Source organism: Mirounga angustirostris, unplaced genomic scaffold (assembly GCF_029215605.1).
Source record: "Mirounga angustirostris isolate CCGP_5_RB_7025 unplaced genomic scaffold, mMirAng1.0.hap1 SCAF_10, whole genome shotgun sequence".
NCBI lineage: Eukaryota > Metazoa > Chordata > Mammalia > Carnivora > Phocidae > Mirounga > Mirounga angustirostris.
The window spans coordinates 123931701-123949924 of record NW_026991718.1 but is presented as its reverse complement, the minus strand read 5'-3'; the positions used below and the strand labels follow the sequence as shown (position 1 = coordinate 123949924).

The 18224-nt window shown below is 51.3% G+C and overlaps 4 protein-coding genes across 8 annotated transcripts in view; 2 read left to right on the top strand and 2 right to left on the bottom strand.

Annotated features, from left to right (window-relative positions):
- Window positions 1-5: 5 nt before the first annotated feature.
- On the top strand, window positions 6-1898 carry NEURL2 (neuralized E3 ubiquitin protein ligase 2). 2 transcript variants are annotated; one of them, XM_045885859.3, is made up of 2 exons: window positions 6-892; window positions 1655-1898. In XM_045885859.3, exons 1-2 carry the CDS (start codon window positions 151-153, stop codon window positions 1768-1770), a joined length of 858 nt encoding a protein of 285 aa, XP_045741815.1. In that variant the 5' UTR covers window positions 6-150; the 3' UTR covers window positions 1771-1898. The 2 variants fall into 2 exon arrangements, with proteins under 2 accessions (XP_045741815.1, XP_054366109.1); XM_054510134.2 differs by having other exon boundaries at window positions 151-892; window positions 1641-1898.
- Window positions 1899-2035: 137 nt separating this feature from the next.
- SPATA25 (spermatogenesis associated 25) lies at window positions 2036-4149 on the top strand. The gene is made up of 2 exons (XM_045885855.3): window positions 2036-3112; window positions 3498-4149. The coding sequence occupies exons 1-2, from the start codon at window positions 2992-2994 to the stop codon at window positions 4127-4129; spliced, it is 753 nt and encodes a 250-aa protein (XP_045741811.1). The 5' UTR covers window positions 2036-2991; the 3' UTR covers window positions 4130-4149.
- On the bottom strand, window positions 4126-7879 carry ZSWIM1 (zinc finger SWIM-type containing 1). Of its 3 annotated transcripts, none has more exons than XM_045885852.3 (2): window positions 7468-7879; window positions 4126-6759 (listed from the first exon to the last, which is right to left on the bottom strand). In XM_045885852.3, exon 2 carries the CDS (start codon window positions 6623-6625, stop codon window positions 5255-5257), a length of 1371 nt encoding a protein of 456 aa, XP_045741808.1. In that variant the 5' UTR covers window positions 6626-6759; window positions 7468-7879; the 3' UTR covers window positions 4126-5254. The 3 variants fall into 3 exon arrangements, with proteins under 3 accessions (XP_045741808.1, XP_045741810.1, XP_045741809.1); XM_045885854.3 differs by having other exon boundaries at window positions 7533-7879; XM_045885853.3 differs by having other exon boundaries at window positions 4127-6759; window positions 7737-7869.
- A 1041-nt stretch (window positions 7880-8920) lies between these two features.
- Window positions 8921-18224, bottom strand: part of ZSWIM3 (zinc finger SWIM-type containing 3) — a 10825-nt gene continuing 1521 nt past the window's right edge. For both annotated transcript variants that reach the window (XM_045885851.3, XM_064573255.1), the window contains exon 2: window positions 8921-11384. In XM_045885851.3, coding sequence (XP_045741807.1) covers window positions 9404-11384 — 1981 coding nt within the window. In that variant the 3' untranslated portion in view covers window positions 8921-9403. The remainder of the gene's footprint in view (window positions 11385-18224) is intronic.

Sequence of the window (18224 nt, the reverse complement as noted above, 5' to 3'; positions counted from 1 at the left end):
GCAAGCGGCGCTAGGACCTCGGGGCAGAGCCTCGAGGAAGGCAGTCGGGGGGATGGGAGGGTTACCTTATTTGGTGCCCCCGCGGTCACCTTCTGAGCACGCCTCCCAAAATAGCGCCCGGCGCCCGCTAGCCTGTCCCGTGGCCGGGAGATGGGTGCTGTCTCCGACCGCGTGGACTTGGGTGCGGCCTATAGATCCGCGCGCCCCGAGCCCCCTCCCACCCGCTTCCACCAGGTGCACGGTGCCAACATCCGCGTGGACCCCTCCGGGACGCGGGCCACACGCGTGGAGAGTTTCGCTCACGGCGTATGCTTCAGTCGCGAGCCGCTGGCCCCGGGCCAGGTATTCCTGGTCGAGATCGAGGAGAAAGAGCTGGGCTGGTGCGGGCACCTGCGCCTCGGACTGACCGCGCTGGACCCCGCCACTCTGGCTGCCGTGCCCGAGTTTTCGCTGCCCGACCTGGTCAGCCTCGGCCACACCTGGGTCTTCGCCATCACGCGCCATCACAACCGCGTGTCCCGGGAGGACCGCCCGGAGGCAGAGGCATTGGCCCCCAGCCGCCCCCCAGCTCTCCTGGTGGAACCGTATGTGTGCATTGAGCAGTTTCGCATTCCCCGCGACCGCCTAGTGGGTCGCAGCCGGCCCGGGCTCTACAGCCACCTCTTGGATCAGCTGTATGAGCTGAACGTGCTGCCTCCGACCGCGCGCCGCAGCCGCCTGGGCGTTCTTTTCTGCCCGCACCCGGACGGCACGGCCGACATGCACATCGTCATCAACGGCGAGGACATGGGCCCCAGCGCCCGGGGGCTGCCAGCAGCCCGGCCCCTCTACGCAGTGGTGGACGTGTTTGCCTCCACCAAGAGCGTGCGCCTGGTCCAGCTCGAGTATGGCTGTAGGTATCCCACCCCCTGAGCAGCGACCCCTCCTGGCCCAGTGCGGGGACAGGAACTTGCTAGGATTCCCAAACCAGCTAGCAAGGCTTTGGTCTGCCCAGCATTAGTTTAGAAGTTGGGGAATCTGACTTCAAATTCTGCCTCTGCTTGGGATCTTGGACAAGTCAGTCCCTGGCTCTGGGCCTCCGATTCGCCATCTCAGCTGTGATCCATTAGGTTGCTATGCTGGTATCTTCTGTATTAACCTAGGGCAGGGATTCTAAACTGTTACACCCGGGCTGCTTTGAAAATTGTGTGCTCTTTTATCAGACAAATGCTCCTAGATTGGGGCATACCAGTTTAAAGGCATCATAGGCTCCAGATTGAGAGTGTCTTATTCATGAGATCTGGTCCTTTTATTGCCCCCTTAAACCCTTTATTTATACCTCTGATCATTTTATGAATTCAGTGAACTAGAACCCAGTCTTGTGTCAGACCTGTGCTGGAGGATGGGCGTGCACAGGTGAATCAGGCACTGCCTGTACCCCCGGCAACTGCTAAGGGAGGGTTAAAATAGAAATAGGGCTGCTGCGTTGTGGAGGTTTCGAAAGAGGTGCTTATGTCAACCACACGAACAGCCCTGTGACACAGGCTGGACCTGGAGAGCAGAAGGGACTTGCCCAAGTTAATGACAAAGGGAGAACCAGGACCTAGATCTTCTGGGTCTCAGCCTCAGAACCCCCCTCCAGTTCAGTTTGCCTTTGACAGCCTTCTCTCCACAGTGCCATCCCTGCAGACTCTGTGCCGCCTAGTCATCCAGAAGAGCGTGGTACACCGGTTGGCCATTGATGGGCTCCACCTGCCGAAAGGACTTAAGGATTTCTGCAAGTACGAGTAAAGGCCTGCAGCCACCCTGAAACAGGGCCACAGGAGCGTGGCCTGGCCCTGAAGCTGTGGCTGGTCTGAAGCTGGCCATACTGCTGCCAGCCAGGCCTGGAAATAAACACAGCCAGTGCTGACACTGATCATTGGAGGGTCTCCTTGCCCTGGAAGTCCGTGAGGGGCACTTCTTCTAGAATCGCTGTGGGTCAGCAGGTCAGAGCAAGACAGGGCATTCTATTTTTATTTATTTATTTTTAAGATTTTATTTATTTGAGAGACAGAGTGACAGAGTGAGTGAAAGAGAGCACAGGAGCAGGGGCAGAAGGAGGGAGAAGCAGCCTCTCCTGCAGAGCAGGGAGCCCGATGCGGGGCTTTATCCCAGGACCCGGGGATCATGACCTGAGCCAAAGGCACTTAACCGACTGAGCCACCCGGGTGCCCCTAGACAGAGCATTATGGACATCACCTAGACCATTGGTTCCTAGCCTGGCTACTCATTAGCATTATGTGGGATAAACTAAAGAGCTGATGCCCCAAACCCCATCTCCAGAGATTCCCATTCCATTTGTTGGAGGATTAGGCCTAGACGTTGTTCTTTTGTAGAAGCTCAGCCAGGATTGAGGAGGATTCCCCTAGAATAGAGGTCTTGACTTTGGCATATATTATAATCACTTGAGGAACTTTGAAAAATACTGCTAACTGGGTCTAACCCAGGGATTCTGATTTAATTGGTCTGGGATGAGGCTGGGCATCAGGATTTCTAAGCGCTCCCCAGAGAATTTAATGTGCATCCCAGCATGAGACCCAGTGCCCCGGACCAACGATTTCATTTTGCAGATGGGAAAACGAAGCCTAGAGGTGGCAATGTATTCCAAAGTCACACAGCAAAGGAATGAGTGCAGAGAACTCCTCTCATACTGCAGAGCACAAAGCACTCACCTCTTTATTTGTATCTCTGATCCTTTGCTCCCATTACAGATAATCTCATTTAATCCTCACAACTTCTGGTGAGGGAGTGGGTAGTCATTACTTCCACCTTACAGAGGGGAGTATCAAGGAACAAAATTGTCCCAAGTGACTTGCCAAGGTAGAGGTAAGAACCTAGAATGTCCAGTTCCTGGTCCAGCACTCTTCTAACCCCATGCCATTATCATATACAGGTTCTAGAATGAACAGGTCAGTGCTGTGCGGTGGGTTCCAGGTGTAAAGAGGAGGGACTATGAGGTGACATTCTAGAATGGTGGAAAGGGTAGGACAGGAGGCAGACGACTGTTCCCTCACAAATGGGGGCTTTGGGGCAGCCATGTCCTATTTCATGTCTCCACAAACTCATCAAGGTCTTCTGCCTTCCAGCCAAGGTGAGAGAGGGGCTCCTGGAACTGGAGGGGGTACCATAACTTTCCCTGAGAACTTGTTTCCTGGCTCTGGGGAAGTGGAGGTTCTGCTGGACATTTTTGGGCTGGCCCTGGAGTCAATTCTCTGAAGAAAGCCATTCCAAAAGTCCTTGCCAGTAGCTACCTGCTAACTCAGTCATTGATTCAACAAACACTTCTCTAGTACCTACTTGGTGTTGGGGACTGGGGGTGTGCATACGAGTAAAACACCTAGTTTCCAACCACTAGACAGCCCTGTGGGGCTGGTCTTAATTGCTCCTTTTCCAGTGCTCTTGCTCCTATGCCCTGCCCCTCAGGGCCTCCTGAAAGACCCCAAGAATAACATTCCATCTCATTCCTGTCTCTACAGGTGGGGTTGTTTCTCCAGGCTCATCCCTTGGCCTCTATAGTCCTATAGAGCCAGTGGTGGTGGCCTCTAGTGGACTAGGCCCACTGAGCCAGAAAGCTGAGCAGGTGGCACCTGCTGGCCAGGCCTGGGGCCTGGCCCTGGCGGTGCCGGAAGCCAGGGGCTGCCCTGGGGGGACTAGCTGGGAGACACTGCAGCGGAAGGAGTATGGCCGATACAACCACAAATTCCCCCACGCAAGACAGCTGGAGAGCTTGGGCTGGGAGGATGGCTGCTCCAGAAGCAGAGCTCCCCACCTGGGTGGCCCCGGCACGCCCGGGCCCTTGCTGCTGTGTGGGCTGTCACCAGGGGTTCTACCGACGTCCTCTGAGGCAGGGGGGAAGGAGGCCGGCTCCCAGCCTGACATCTGCATCCTCACCCTGGCCATGATGATCGCTGGCATCCCCACCGTGCCTGTCCCAGGCCTGCGGGAAGAGGACCTGATCCGGGCGGCTCAAGCTTTCATGATGACGCATCCGGAGCCAGAGGGGGCCATGGAGGGGGCGCGGTGGGAGCAGGCACGTGCCCACACAGCCTCTGGGCAAGCGCCCCTAATGAGATCCAGGAGAGGCCAGCCTCCTGGCTCCTGCTTGTAGCTGGATGAAATAGCACCAGACACACAGGGTGGCTTCTCTGTATGGTTTTTGGGCAGATAGAATTGGGAGTGCCTGTGACATGGATGGGGATAAGGGGGTTCTTTGAGCCACTCTGGTCAATACAAGTCTTTCATCAGGGCCTAGACCCCAGGAAGTTTCTCCAGACACCACTAAATTAGGAGATGGTGTAATGAAAATTACCTGAGGTAGGGGCCCAGCTTGGAGTGGAGGCCTCTTTTGTATTGTTTTGGGATTCGATCAAGATGTCTGGTACAAAGTCCTAGGCAATGTGAATTTTCCCCTTGCCTTACATTTCCCAGCCAGCTGAGGGCAAGTGATGAGACCAAGAGCAAGGAAGGAAAATGAACAGTTATTTGAGCGCCCACTGGTCACGGGCCCATTACATGCACCCTTTAATCTTAGCAGTGCTGTGAGGATCTCCATTTTTACAGATGAACAGATTGAGCCTTTTGAGGGGTGACTTGCCTGATGTCCCAGAGCTAGTAAAAGCTACAATCAGGCCTCAAAAATCAGGCAGAGAAAGAACTGGGATTTGCATGTAATGTCAGATTCCAAAGTCTATTCTTTCCACGATATTTGCTCTGCTGCCTTCTAGAAGACAAGACAAGTGCTGGAATAGGCAACATTGACTTTAATGACCTTCAGGTGGGGGCCAGGGGACAAAGGCTGGGATCTACCTCCTCTCCTCTGTGGGTCAGGTGAGTCATCTAATGACTGGGGAAGCTGTTACCAAACCCCTGTCCTTGATCTCCACCCAGTGTCTTATCCTAGAGCAGGGCCACCTGTTTCTAAGGCCCTGGAGCTAAGAATGGTTTTTAAGCTTTTGAAGAGGCTGCCAAACAAAAGCAAACCAAGAACATACAACAGAGACTGTGGCCAGCAAAGTCTGAAATATTTACTGCCGAGCCCTTTACAGAAAAGGTTTGCTGACTCCTGTCTTAGGAACTAGACACATTTTAGGTAACAGGCTACGGTAGAATAGAAGGCCCTTGTCCCTTCCTGGAAGGCAGGCCCACGGAAGTGTAAAAGTGTGAGTGTGTGTTTGTGTAGGGGTGGATGTGAGTGTGTACACGTACATGCGCATCTCTGGGCATGGAGGGTTAATCAGAGTTGGACCTGCTCATAAGGGCCGATCCAGCTGTCGGCCAGCTCCCGTAGGGTGTTGTACCTCCGTTCGAACTCCTCCTGGCTGCAGTGCTGCAAAAGCTGACCCACCTCCTCGGTGAGGAGAGCCACAGCCAAGTGCTTATCCAGCGTCTCACTCCACTTGCTGCCCAGGATGTTGTCTAGGCCGGCGGCACAGCCTGCCGTCCACCGGGCTGGCAGCATGTCGGGCTGGAGCACCTGGTGGCGGGCACTGAGCATGGCCAGGACGTGGCGGCAGGGCAGGCGGAAGGCCTGGTGAAAGTAGCAGCTGCAGCTGGTAGGGGGCTGGGGCTGCACCCGATGGGTGTCCTCCAGGATCTGGATGTTCACCTTCTCCGAGCCGGAGCCGATGAGGTGCACAGATTTCTGGACCACAGCGAGCTCACCCAGACAGAGCTGGGCGGCTGGCCCCGTGCAGATGGCATTGAGGGAGCGCTGGATGCGGGCTTCTACCAGCTGCTCCGCTTTGGGGCTTTCGGGGCTGACATCTAAGGGGGTGCGACTGTTCTGGGGACTCAGGCCCAGGCTGAAGCTTGCCTCGTCTCCTGCGTTCTGCTGCATGTATCGGAGCAGAGAGGCCATGCCTTGTTCCACACATGGGGTGGTGCCGAAGAGCTGGCTGAGGACGCGGGTGGTGACCTCCAGGCCCTGGAAGTAGCGGCTGCTCTCAGCTCGGCTTCTCCAGCGGTGGGCCAGCCAGATGCGGTCATTGAGCAGCCAGTGTGAGTGGAGCTCGGGCAGCTGGGCCGGAGGGATGCAGCTGCTCAGGAGTGTATAGAGCTTCCTCAGGTTGCCAGCTGTGGCCGAGCACATCGTGCTCTGCAGCGAAGTGAGGAGCACCCTCTCCACAGGCTGTTCAAGGGACAGCTGATAGAACTTGCCCTGGAGGAACTTACAGATGTGAAAGGCTGAGAGCAGGACCTCGGCTGCGGGGAACTCCATCGCAAGGGTGGGCAGCGGGAGGAAGTGGGGATCCACCAGGATGGTACAGACTCTCTCCCATGCTGGGTTAAACTTCTTGAACACCTGGAACATCTGGGCCAGGCCCTCAGCATCCTCCTTGGCAGGAATGGCGAAGTACACTGCCCGGGCAAAATGACCCTCCAGCTGCACCCGAGGTCCATCTACCAGGAAGGTATATAGCACCTTGCCTACTGGGTTATAGGTCCGGTGGATAAATAAGATCTCAGGGAAATGGGCAAAGACACCTTGCATAAAGCAGCTTTGGTAGTTGACGGTATCTAACTGAGCAGTCTTGCTAACCTGATACAGCAGCATAGGTGGGCTTGGGTCCTCAATCAGGAGCTCATTCAGCATTGTCAGGGCCATGGGGGAGATGGGAGATGTCTCGATGCCAAGGTCAAAATACTTTCTCTGCCAGGAGACTCTCAGGATCTCAAGCTCCAACTAAGCTGAAGCTTGAGGCTGGAATGTAGTTCCCTGATCTTGTTCCAAAGATGGGCCTATGGAGAGGAATAGAATTTTAAGGAGACAGTAGGGGCTTGGCTCCTCGATTATTCATCCAGACAATACTGCTTACTATGTATCAGCACTGTTCTGGGGGAGATACATGATAAACATGTAAACAGATATAGATATAACAGACAAACACCACAGAACTGGGTAACAGGTAGAGAGTAAGCTGGGGGAGGGAGAGAGATTTAGCTAAGGTGGCCAGGGAAGCTCTCTCTGGGTCGGGAGGATGACGTTGGAGCTGAGACCTAACTGATAAACTGGCCATGGAAGATTCAGTTCCCAGAGATTTAACCGGGGGGGGGGGGGGGGGGGGGGGGGGGGGGGGCTAGAGCGGCATATGGTCTCCCAGCCCCCACCTTAAATAGCATTTTAAATATTTGTCTAGCACTTTATATTTACAGATTACCACTTGGCATCCATTCTTCCATTTGGTCCGAGTATATATAAGAGAACTGTAATTGCCCTCCAAACTGTATGATTCTGGGCAAGTCAGTGACTCCCTCTGAGCCTCAAGCCCTTGAACCACGCGCACAAGGGCTATCAAATGCGCATGGCTTCTCCTGCCTCTCCATAAATCCCTCTATTAACTGCAGTACTCTGGTTAAAAGTTTCCTCTATTTGGCCCCAAACCGGGTTACTGTCCCCATTTTACAGATGAGAAACTGAGGTTCAAAGAGGTTAAATGACTTGCCCACCATTACTCCGTAAGTGGCTGGAAGCTGAGTCTTTGGCTCGGGATCCTGACTGCTTTCCACAGTACCTGAGGTCCAAACACCACAGAGGGGACGCAGCCTCTGACCTCTGACCTCTAACCCGGGTGGGAGGAAGTAGATGTCAGACGTTCCCGTTCGGATTACGGCCGGAGCCAGAAGAGAAGTCAACCTCCCACCCCTTTGGGAGCTGTGTCATGGCTGACCGCGGTCGTCAATCGCCTCACACCTCCACCCCTTCAGAAATCACTCACCCACTGCCTCGCTCCGGCGCCATTTCTCCCTATTTGACCCTGCCTCTGACTCTGACTGACCTCTAGGCTCACCAACCGCGGGACCAGCTTCGTCGTGACTCGGGCCAATGGCCGGAAGAGTTCGCGTTCGGTTTTGGGGGCCTAGACCAATCGTAGCCCGGCGATTTGTGGGCGGGTGCTGTTCCTAGGGTTACGAGGGGCTCGGCTGGCGGTGACCAATGAAAGCCCGAGGACACTAGCATCCAGGCGAGCCCGAGCCCTGAGGCTGGAACTCCGACGCCCCGCGCCTGGGGAGAAGACTCTGGAAGGGCGTGTTACTATGGAAACTCCTCAGAGGCCGAAAATGAAAAGGAAAATAAATAGCAGTGCTTTATGGATTTTTCTTTCTTTTCTGATCAAATTCCAAAGCCCCGGGTGGGTGTGTGTGGGGGCGGGGGGTGGGGGGTGGGGGTGGGTCGGGTAGGAAAGGATGCCTAGTGGTTGTACTGTGTCTTCCGCCTGATGCGGAAACTGAGGCCCAGGTCTCAGATTCTGATTTCTCCATCCGGGGTCAGGGGCCCAGCGCTTAGAGTTGAGGAAATCCAGATGATCTTGTGAGAGCTGAACCTTGTGTTGCCCAGCCCCAGCCCCTCCAGTGTTTTACAGAAGGAGATCCAGAATGGCGCTGTGACTTGTTTGAGGTCATGGCAGACTAGTGCAGGAGCCAAGACTGACTGCCACCTTTGACCTCGGTTCCCCTGAAGATGACATCTGGGAAAGCTGGGTAGCTCCCAGGTTTTAGGTGATTAAGATTACAAACTAGCAACAACGGAAGTCCATGCTGGGGCTTAGAACTGGAAGGAAAATGTTGTTTATATAAACCTAGAGGGTAAATTGGGATTAGAACAGGCCAACACTTCTCTTTACAGATGAGAAGCCAGGGGTCAAAGAAATTAGAAACTTGCCCACAGTCCCCCCAGCAAATGCAGTGGAGTCTAGGGTTCAGGTTCCCCCCGCCCCACAGCTATTTGGCCTCCTCCTGCTAGAATTTTAGGCAGCCTGAAATCAGTGTTGAAGCCTTGGTTGGTAGGAAGAGGATGAAGTCGGTGGTGGACTGCTAAGTCTTTGAATTTAAGGCAGCAGGTGCTTAACCCACAACCCCCATTAGATTCCTTCCCTGTGCAAGCAGCACACAGTTCCCCTGCTTATTTATTAAAAACACACAACCTTTATTTACTATGAAAAAAATAAGTACAAATAACAGAATCTTCGTAAAGAGCAGCAACAGCCAAGGTCACCCTCCGTCCCTTCCTCCCCGAAAACAGGTCCTTTTACCAGGTATATTTTGTCTCACCCTATCCTGGGGCAGGAGTTCACCTCTCTAATGGGAATAAGATCTGATCTCAGGAATCAGGGCAGAAAGAGGGGTGACCTTTCAGCATGGAGGTAACTTTGGCCTTGACAATGAAGGAGGCTCCCAAGGAATGACAAAGGTAGGGCAGAAAAGGAGGTGGATTCAAAGGACCTGTCACCCACTGGGGTTCCTCCTCCCCCTGTTGTAACAATCTTCCTAGCCCTACCTAGGAAGACCCTGGTGAGAATGCTGGCCCCTAGCATGTCCCGCCTGCCTTGAGCTCTCAGACTTCCAAGGACAGGGGCCTGTGGTCCAATGTGCCAGTGCCAGTGCTTCAATCACGAATCGTGGCTCCGGTGGGAGGGAGTCCCTCCCCTTCCTCTGGCTTTCCCCAGAGGAAAGGGAGGCGGCCCACATCCTTGAAGTCCTCTGGCTGCTGACTGGGCTCAGGCGGCTGGCAGGGGTCTGCCCAGATGTCCACAATCTTGCGCAGGGTGGAACAGCGCTCCTCTAACTCTGGCCCCTCGCTCTGCATGAGCAGGTTTGCTAGCTCCCTGCTTAGGTCCTGAATCATGTCACTCCGTCCTTGCCTCCCAGGCTGGCCTGTGTTTGGGACTATGACGGGGTCCCGGAGCTCCCCACTGGGCCCAAGGAGGTGCTGGTACCTCTTCTGCCACCGGCGGCACACCATGGCTTCTCCCACGGGCTTCTGGCTGGTGTGCAGCAGGGCCAAAATGTGCCGGCATGGCAGGTGGTACCACCGTTGAAAGGAACAGCTGCAGCTACAGCCATCTTTGCTCACCTGGTGAGAATCCTCCAGTAGCTGAATGTCCACTGAGGAGCCAGCCATGTCCACCAGGTGGGTGGAGTTCTGTGCCACCTCCCACTCGTTATGGCATAGCTTATAGGCCAGTTGGGAGCCACTGCTGTGCAAGGCGTCTAGCATGCCGCCCTGGGAGATGCCGCCCTGGGAGATGCCGCCCTGGGAGATGCCGCCCTGGGAGGGCCGCACCTGTGGCTGTTGCCGCAGCTGCCCCCGCTGCGGGCCTGGCTTGGTCTCTTCCACGGGGAGCCTGGTGAGGCTCCCCCCACAGACTCCAAACGCCTTCTTGGGCTTTGGTGGCATGCTGGCTGGCCGGGCTCTTTTTAACTTGGGAGGAGCTGTGGGCAAGTTCTTCAAGCCTTTGGTATTAAAGAAGTCTATATAATCCACAAAGCGGAGGATGCAGTCCAGCAGACACTGCTGTTCCCGGAAGAGGCTGGACACCTTGCTGGTGACCACGTCTAGGCTGTCCATGTACGTGTTACACGCGTGCAGGCCTTTCCTCACATGCATGTACCAGAGCAGTTCACAGGAGAACCAGTGGGCCTGCAGGAAGCCAAAGAGCTGCTCATCTAGTAAGGCTTGGGACATCTGACAGAGATTTTGCAGGCTGGCATCAGAAGTGACAAACACGGCCTCCCGGAGGGCTTCCTTCATGAGCCTTTTAAAGGATGGATTTGCTGAACTCCGATGCAACTTCTTCTCCAGGAGCCGGGTGGTGTGGTAGATGGAGAGGAGGATGCGCGCAGCAGGGAAGATCTCCTGCAGGATGGCTCGATGAGGGAAGGATGGGTCCACAAACACCACCTTGACCTTGGGCCAATCTGAGTTGAACTCCGTGAAGATACTCAGCATCTTGGCCACGGAGGTAGCTGTCTCAGCCTGAAGCACTGCAAAGTGTACCACGCGACCCTCTCGTTCCTTGTTCTCCACCAAGAAAGCATAAAGGATGTGGCCCTGGGCGTTCTCCACCCGGTGCAGCAAGAGATTCTCTGGGAAGCGGATGAATAGATCGCTCATCTTGCTGCTCTGGAAGCTGAGCCGGTCCAGGTCTTGGCTGTTGCCCACACTGAGAGAGGCCATGGAACCCTCATCCACCTTAAGAAAGTTTTTCATCACTTTTGCTATCTTGGCCAGGTCAGAAGGAGTGATGCCCTCCTGCTCTGGCTTTGAGGGTGCTTGGACCTTATCTAAGCAAAATGATGGTTCAACGGGGGACTTCTCGGCCAGGTCAAGGTCTTTCTTGATAGCGGGCTGCGCGGGCTGGGATTTCTGCAGGCACACTGTCTTTTGAGATTTGCCAGCGGTGTCTCCTCTAGGACTTGCAGTTTTGGAGTCAACATGGATATGCTGGGTGTTGAGTTCACTGATAAACAGTCTATCCAGTTTCTCATTGTACCGCAGAAGCAAGTACGCTGGGCACATGTCCGCCTCTGAGGTTCTCTTCCTGTTTGACTGAGTCCGAATACAGACAAATTTCACCTGCACATATCTAGGGAAGGTAGAGGTGACAGTGAGAAAGGTACTGCCCGCCCCTTTCTCTCTTTTTTTTTTTTTTAATATTTTATTTATTTGTCAGAGAGAGAGAGCGCACAAGCAGGGGGAGGGGCAGGTAGAGGGAGAAGCAGGCTCCCTGCTGAGCAAGGAACCCGATGTGGGACTCAATCCCAGGACCTTGGGATCACGATCTGAGCTGAAGGCAGACGCTTAACCGACTGAGCCACCCAGGTGTCCCCCGCCCCTTTCTCTTATAAGACAAGACCCCGTAGGGATACAGTGGCTGATACGTGTCCCAGAGATCACGAGGCAGTGTAGGATGTAGGGAAGGAAGCCTGACATTCACGCTCCAATCCCAAAGTGTTCAGCTCTTTTGTCAAGACCCTGTCCAGCTAACACTGCATTAATTTTCATCTTCCGCAGTTCTAAGCCCCGCTCCTTTCCCTTTCATTCACCCTCTGTGGCCCATCTGTAGCTCCCAGTGATTCAGTGTGAGGCAAGCCACGAGGGAAAACAGACAAGAGGCAGCAGCAGAGGGCCAGCTGGTTCCTCACTGTTTAAAGTGTCCCCTTTGTTCCTGCCTTTTGGAAACTACTGCTTTTGCCTCCTCCTCCTCCAGACAGCAACGGTACAAGTGGCCCTCTCTCACAGGAAACATCTCTATTCATCTTTTATTTCAACAAAAATGTCCAAATCCTAAGAGAACCCCTGGGTCAGATGATCTTCAGGTCCCTGTCAGCTTTGCCATTCTAGACTGAAAGTGATGATTCAAAGGAGAGGGGTAATTAAATTAAATATCTGCTCTTTTCCTGTCCCCATTCAACCCATGCTTCGAGGCCAAATCAGGTCCCACCTTCTCCAGGAAGGCTTTGTGGATGTCTTCAACCCACAGCAACTGCTCCCTTCTCTGAACTCATAGCATTTATTTCACATAAAAGGCTTAAAAGCTTTTCTGGGTGGCAGTATACCTAGTGGTTAAACAGTGGAGATGCTGGAGGCTGACGGCCTGGATATGAATCAGGGCTCCACACTCAGAAGCTCTTTGACCTTGGGCAAGTCACTCTACCCCTCTGTGTGCATTATTAAGACTGTTATGAGCATTAGGGGCGCCTGGCTGGCTCAAGATCAAGCGTGCAACTCTTGATCTTGGTGTTGCAAGTTCAAGCCCCACGTTGGGTGTAGAGATTAGTCAAAAATAAAAAAAATTTTTTTAAAGATTTTATTTATTCATTTGAAAGAGAGAGAGATCACAGAGGGAGAGGGAGAAGGAGAAGCAGACTCTCCCCTGAGCAGGGAGCCCGACATGGGACTCGATCCCAGGACCCGGAGATCATGACCTGAGCCAAAGGCAGACGCTCAACCAACTGAGCCACCCAGGTGCCCCAAAAAATAAAATCTTAAAGAAAAAAAAAAGATGGTTATGGGGATTAAAGAAGCCCAGACATAATATTTAGCCCAGAGCCTGGTTCAGCCTTTTATTTATGCTAAATAGAAGCCTGCTACTGTTACTACAGCTCCTATGCCTTGTGATGTTCTCTCGTTCTCTCGGGTGTTTATAAAGTACTTTAACAATTGGATGGGGCTGTCATCAAGTGGCAAGACTGAGTTATTTCTCCGTGTATTCCAAGCATCTAACACAATGCTATTCTTTCAGCAGATGTTTATCAAAGATGTTCCAATGAATGACGCATAGACCATGGGTGGGACGGGTCACACCCCTGCCTCCTCAGGGAGTGTCCTAGCAACCAGGAGAGGGGGGAAAATCTCAGCCCCTGGCATGATGTGACACAGCCTGGGCACCTCACTAACCCTTTCCCAAACACTCTAATCTAGCTGGTCCTGTCTGCCCACCCTGTGGGGTAAGCTTAGAAAAACAGGCTAGGTCAGGCCTGCAGTAACAGGGTGGAGTGGTCCAGGGCTGAAAATGCCTGCACCCACTGTGTGCACAGGGCTGGGGCGGCAACACCATCCCTAGCTCAGGGCCAGGAAGGGGCCGGCGCAGCCCAGTAGTAGGCAAGGCCAGTCAGTGGAGACCGAGGTGTGGCCTCTGCCTATCTCATCAGCCTCCTTTCCCACCCCCTCACCATCTTATTTTTTGTGCCCTAGAAAGACTAACTTCCTGTATTCACTATGCTGTGTCTCACCTCTCTGCCTTTGCTCGTGTTTGTCTCTCTCTGGAATGCCCTTCCCACCTGCCTTCATCTCAAAGCTTACTCCTCCTTCAGGACTACATGCAACCATCAACATCATTTTTAGGAAGCCTTCCCCAAGTCCATAGACTGGGCCCTACCCTTTTGCCGGCTCAACGTCTTAGCAGAGCCCTAGCTCATCACATTAGATTGACTTCACGTGCTCTTAGTGCATGTTTGTTAGGTTAGTCTAAAAAAAGAAGTGGGGGCGCCTGGGTGGCTCAGTCGTTAAGCGTCTGCCTTCAGCTTGGGTCATGATCCCAGGGTCCTGGGATCGAGCCCCGCATCGGGCTCTCTGCTCAGCGGGAAGCCTGCTTCTCCTTCTCCCACTCCCCCTGCTTGTGTTCCTACTCTCACTGTGTCTCTCTCTGTCAAATAAATAAATAAAATCTTTAAAAACAAAACAAAACAAAAAAAAGAAGCGAATGCTAACCATAAAGGTCTTTCAAACCTTTCCTGGTGCCATTAATGACCGATTGTACCTCCGAGGGTGGAAACCTTGGCATTCTTTTTAATTCCTCCTTTTCCACATCTATACCCAATAGGTTAACCAGTCTTTTACATTCTTTCCTACCAGTACTACATGTATTAAGGTATTAATTAGGGGCTATATTAAGCCCCTAACACGCACCATTTTATATTAGGAAAGGGGTTCTATTATCCTCATTTTACAGATGGGGAAACAGGCTTAAAAATGTCCTTAAGGGTAAGAATCTGGGATTTGAACTAAGCCTGCTTGGCTACAGGCTGTGTAGTTAACCCTTATACTGCCTGTCTGCTTTCAAAATCTCTCTCCTTTCTTGGAATACTCATTCTTACCCTCAGCACACTAGTCAGGTTCAATAACTTCCTTAAGGATCTCTAAACACTGGGGTGCCTGGGTGGCTCGGTTGGGCGTCTGCCTTTGGCTCAGGTCATGATCCTGGAGTCCCAGGATTGAGCCCCACATCGGGCTCCCTGCTCAGTGGGGAGTCTGCTTCTCCCTCTGCCCCTCACCCTGCTTGTGCTCTCTCTCTCTCAAAAATAAATGAAATCTTAAAAAAAAAAAAAAAAAAGATCTCTAAACATAATGTCCTTGTTGGCATCATGCATTTCAAACATCATGGGTACTAGGTTGAAGCCTGTTTTTTCCCTGCTTTGTTTAATCTTTTTTATTGAGAAATAACCTACATATAGTAAAGTATGCAACTCTTTTGTTAAGAACTTGAGTACTGCAGTTATTTTAATCTGTACTTAGTTGTCTCACGGCTTAATACATCGACGCCCTTGAAGACAGGCACAAGGTTTCACACCTTTCTGAATTTCCCTTACTGCTTGCATCTGAGACCGCTCAACCAGTATCTGGAGGAAGGGAGTCAGCCAGCCTTGCTTCCCATCCACTTTGTAGGTGTCTGTATTCCCTACTGGACAGTGCTGCCAGGTGCCCCCAGTGCCCAGTCCCACAGCTAGCACACAGCAGGTGCTCAAACCATGCGGACCAAATGAATGTTAAATGATTGACTGCGGAGCACAGGAAGTTCTCCTTGTAGAACATGAGAAGTATCCTAGGAAGACCACTGGGAGAGTTCCATGAGAACGCTTGGCTTCTGGTCCTAGCACTATTCCTTTTCCTAACTATGACTTCGAAAAGTCCTTCGTTTAATTTCAAACATTTACCAAGTCCTGTTATGTACTGAACACTCTACTAGTGGCTTACAGGGCTACACAGACTAATTAGATGTCTCCACTCACTAAGTCTATGTGAGCAGAGAGAGGCTCACACAGGCAGCCAGTGAAATACTGAGTGAATAGTTCAAGAGAGGTACAAGCGGGGCGCCTGGTTGGTCAGTCATTAAGTGTCTGCCTTTGGCTCAGGTCATGATCCCGGGGTCCTGGGATCGAGCCCCGCATTGGGCTCCCTGCTCCGTGGGAAGCCTGCTTCTCCCTCCTCCACTCCCCCTGCTTGTGTTCCCTCTTTCGCTGTGTCTCTCTGTCAAATAAATAAATAAACAAAATCTTAAAAAAAAAAGAAAAAAGAGAGGTACAAGCAATATACTTAGAACTGAACAAGGAGTGATTCACTCTCTGGGGCCTGGCACAGATTAACTAAGGCTTCTGATTAATTTTACATAAGATTTGTGTCCTTGTGTGTAAATCACACCTTCAGCAACGAATAGGATTTTTATAGGTGGAGTAAAGTAATTTTGGACAATATAGCTTAAGTTAGGAACAAGACTTCCGAGTCAGAAGATCTGAGTTTAAGTTTCAGCTCTACCACTTATTAGCTGTGTGAACCTGGACAAGTCATTTCACTTCCTCTAAGTCTCCCAAATCCTTATCTGTAAATACAGAAATAACAAGAGTACTGGTCTATGAAAAGTCAGTACCTCATTCAAAACCAACCAGACCCACTAAAAGTGAATTCATTTAAAAAGTTGTGACTGGATCTGTAGGTTGCTAACTCAACAGCCCTTAGCCCCTTCTTCCTTCCTAACAGAAAGCCAACTTAATTTGGGTTGCCATTCCTCTGCCACATAGCTAAGTACTTCAGAGCTAGTCTAAGCCAATTAAGGTAATCTCATTAGGAATGGGCACGGATACTGGCCCAATTCTGGAGAAAGAAACATGATAGGAAATCTGCAGGAAACCAAGGAAGACTTTTCCCTTTGGACATGACCCCTGCATTTGTGCCATGTGGGGAGCCTTCCTGCAGGCAAAGCTGAGACCTGAGGATGGCAGAATGGAAAGAAACAAAAAGCCTGGGCCATGGAAACAGTCACCTTCAAATGTGCCCTCTGGGCTTCTAAGAAATAAACCATTTTTGAATCAGAGTTTTCAGTTAATTGCAGCCAAAATATTATATTTAGGGGCTCCTGACTGCCTCAGTTGGAAGAGCATACGACTCTTGATCTCAGGGTCATACCGGCTGCTCCCCCTGCTTGTGCTGTCTCTGACAAATAAAATCTTTAAAAAAATATATTTAACAAAATGTAGGTTATAATGGCAGCATATACCAATTTTTTTTTTTAAAGATTTATTTATTTGACAGAGAGAGACACAGCGAGAGAGGGAACACAAGCAGGGGGAGTGGGAGAGGGAGAAGCAGGCCTCCTGCCGAGCAGGGAGCTTGATGCGGGGCTCGATCCCAGAACTCTGGGATCATGACCCGAGCCGAAGGCAGATGCTTAACAACTTAGTCATCCAGGCACCCCAGCACATACCCATTCTTAAAATAATCAAAGCATGACTTATAGTGTCAACTGTTGGGTTTTTTTTTTTCCTGGTGCATTTCCCCAAACACTATGATGCTTTATTTACTGTCTCACTTTTACTATATGGAAAGGTCAGTTTTATGGAAACATTCCTGGGCTTTATCAGGTTCCCCAAGGATCTAATTTAATTCTTTGCTATGCATATCCTTTGTCAAATTCCTATCACATCATCAGCCTTGTTGATTTCCCTTCTTCCCTTGTTCATGGGTGTCGGGGGGCTGACGTGATGAAAGGAATTCGCAATCATTACTTTCAGAGACTTCACTAAGTCCTACAACTCTTGGGAGATGTGTAATTTCAGTTTGCAATTAGTTTTCTTTCCATTATGTTATCCTGATGTTTACCACATCTGTTGATTAGCCAGAAGCTGAGTGCCAAAGATGCTAATGGGACTGGTAGGGATAAGCAGGAAATTATTTAGTAGTGACTTATTTTATTAGTGGCTGCTTTATTAGCAAGATTTTTGTAGGACATCTGCTTTCCTACTGGGCCTTGTGACTATGGACACATGGAAAGTGAAAACTCAGATAATAAGGGCCTAGTTCAAAGAGTGTGATGAGGATTAAATGAAACAATGCCTGTAAAGTTCTTAGTAGAGTGTCTGGAATGCGGTCCAAAAATATGTTCCGAAAAAGATAGCTATTTAACTGAACAGCAATGGAAAGAGACAGGAGACTACTCCATGGACTATTCGAAGAATATCAATCCCCAAAAGACAGACCAAAAAGAAAAACACAAAAGCCATATATAAAAGTGAGAGGGGAAGCTGGGTATAAAAATCATAGAATCTTCCAGCGGAATGGGACTTTTGGTCAGTGATTAATTCCCACAGCACATTTGCCTCTCAAAGTACTGAGTCCAAGTACCACTTTCTAGCATGTACTAGTTAACAACTTCGGTGAGTACTTACAGAGCACCACATTTCTGCTTCTACACGCATTTTGTTATTTACTCTTCTCCACATCCACCTCATTTTACAGAGGACAAAATGGCCATAGAAATTAAGTCTTGCCCAAACTCTAGGGTAAAGCCCATCTTTCTGACTCCTGAGCTCTCCCTTTTAACCACTGATGGGGTTCAGGGCAGGCTGCCCCAGAATTTGCCACTTTGGCATGTGGATTATTTTGAGCTGAAAAACAATCAAGATCCAACAGACTCAAGAAGAGCTCTTCCCGGGACGCCTGGGTGGCTCAGTCGGTTAAGTGTCTGCCTTCAGCTCAGGTCATGATCCCAGGGCCCTGGGATAGAGTCCCGCATCAGGCTCCTTGCTCAGCAGGGAGCCTGCTTCTCCCTCTCCCTCTGCTGCTCCCCCTGCTTGTACCCTTGCTCACTCTCGCCCACTTTCTCTAACAAATAAATAAATAAAATCTTAAAAAAAAAAAAAAAAAAAAGAAG